A 1,937-nucleotide genomic window follows, 5' to 3' on the forward strand; every position below is an offset into this window, starting at 1 on the left:
CGCGTTCTGGGATCAGCCTGTGTATATCAGGTTATTTTTGACTGTCGAGGGGTACCCATCTCTCGTTAGTCGGCATACTATTGGACTCCACTCCATTTACCATCAGGTGCAGTGCGGGCACTTTGCCCCTATAAAAAAAGAACAGTGTTTCATTTACTAAAACGGCTAAAACTTCATTAAAATCTAATGTTTCAATCGTGTATCAATCTCAGATCCAGAAGTACCAGACACTGTCCAGGAGATATACAACCTGTCCCTTCGCACAACAGCGCTGGTGGTGCTCGGCAGCACGCCGTCCGCCAGGGCCCGTCTTCTTCACTGTCTGTTGGGACGGCAGCTGCTGCCTGATCCTCCGCCGCGAGGGTGTCGATGGGTGAGTCACTGGAATTTGCTTTGTGTTTACCAAGGAAGGCTGAAGAGCAGGACCGATTCTATTTATTTCGTATGCGCAGTGATGATGCTCGGAGTATTCTTCACGCAGATTCAAATCTAGAAGGAGAATTAATGCTTGATTATACTCTCGTCGAACCAAGTAGAGCCTAAGCATTACACTGTTGTGTGGCATCGATATCTATACTAATATCAAAAAAGTTTGTGAATCTGTAGGTTTGTAGGGGCTTAGTCTCTAAAACTAGTCATAGGATTTTGAAAATTCTTTCTCCAGTAGGAAGCTGCATAACTTCTGAGTGCTATAGACCTTTACATACAGGAAAAACTTTATCACGCAGGCAGAGCCGCTGGAAAAATCTAGTATGTTATATCATATTCTAGTATCTGACCGGACTAGCCTATCATTTGAATAACTTAGTATAGGTATATAAAAATAAAAACTTGTAAAATAGACGAAATTAAACTGTCAATAATGTAATTTCGCTATTTTTGTTCATCTTATCTTAATTTTATACGATTTGCTTCATTATATCGTCTACTTGTTTCAAACTGGTTCTTTTGATGTCACCTAAAGGATTTACTTATAAGTTATTTGTATGGATTTTTTTTCGTATTTATATTGTCCATTTACATATATCAGCTGGGTATAGTCCAAGGAAATGTAGAAAGACGAGAAATTTATTTATTGCTGTCATTATTTTAAAAGAAAGTAAAATAAATTAGACGTCTTTGGAGATTGTCTCTTCCACGTTTTCTTTTGCAACCTATGTTAGGCAAGAAAAGCATCATTGGTTTTTCTTGTTTGTTGTGTTCTGAAGGTTTCCATTAACTCAATGGATTTGAAGAGAGAAGAAAAAAGTACAAAAAATATCTTTGGAGATTGACCTTTTCACGTTTCCCTTTGCAACTTATGTTAGGCAAAAACATCATCAATGTTTTTCTTATTTGTTATGGTCTAGCTAGTAACCTTCCGCCGACTCACTCAACGGACAAGTGCTCATACCAACGTTATAATATTTGAAGTGCACTATAACTGTATTATTACCATCACCAGATTCGAATCTCGTACGCCAGCACCACGCAGGTGCATCTGACTCTTGGAGACTCTGACTTCATGCTGGTGGAAGAGTTGGAGTGCAACAAGAAGCCCTGGGACACGCTTCCGGTTGAGGTAACTATCAGGTGATTTTATTACCTGGATAGCGACCACCATGCGCAAGGTTAGACCCAGTTATAATGGAGCCCGAAAGTGTATCGCATTGGGATCTACCTGTATATATCGAGTTATAAATAGGCCGGCATAATTTTGTCGACTGGCAAGGGATAACTTATCTCTCGTCAGTCAACATTATCTGGACTCCACTCCACTTACCATGGTGCAATGGGTCACTTTGTCTCGTATAAAAAAATATAGTAACTAGGGTAATGGTACATACATACTCATGGTCTGATTTCATAAGATGGTCAGGGATGATAGGGTTCAAGAAGCTGCTACCTTGTCGCAACGGTACTGCTTTAAAATGTATAAAAATAAGATGATGATAATC

General features: G+C 39.5%; 1 protein-coding gene across 1 annotated transcript; it reads left to right on the forward strand.

Annotated features, from left to right (window-relative positions):
* Positions 1-212: 212 nt before the first annotated feature.
* Positions 213-1,561, forward strand: LOC119191126 (dual serine/threonine and tyrosine protein kinase-like; the record flags this gene model as incomplete). Its single annotated transcript, XM_037445014.1, has 2 exons — positions 213-373; positions 1,445-1,561. Coding segments are annotated over 2 exons (278 nt in total), but the record flags the coding sequence as incomplete, so codon positions are not given.
* Between the last annotated feature and the right edge of the window lie 376 nt (positions 1,562-1,937).

Source organism: Manduca sexta, unplaced genomic scaffold (assembly GCF_014839805.1).
Source record: "Manduca sexta isolate Smith_Timp_Sample1 unplaced genomic scaffold, JHU_Msex_v1.0 HiC_scaffold_1067, whole genome shotgun sequence".
NCBI classification, from domain to species: domain Eukaryota; kingdom Metazoa; phylum Arthropoda; class Insecta; order Lepidoptera; family Sphingidae; genus Manduca; species Manduca sexta.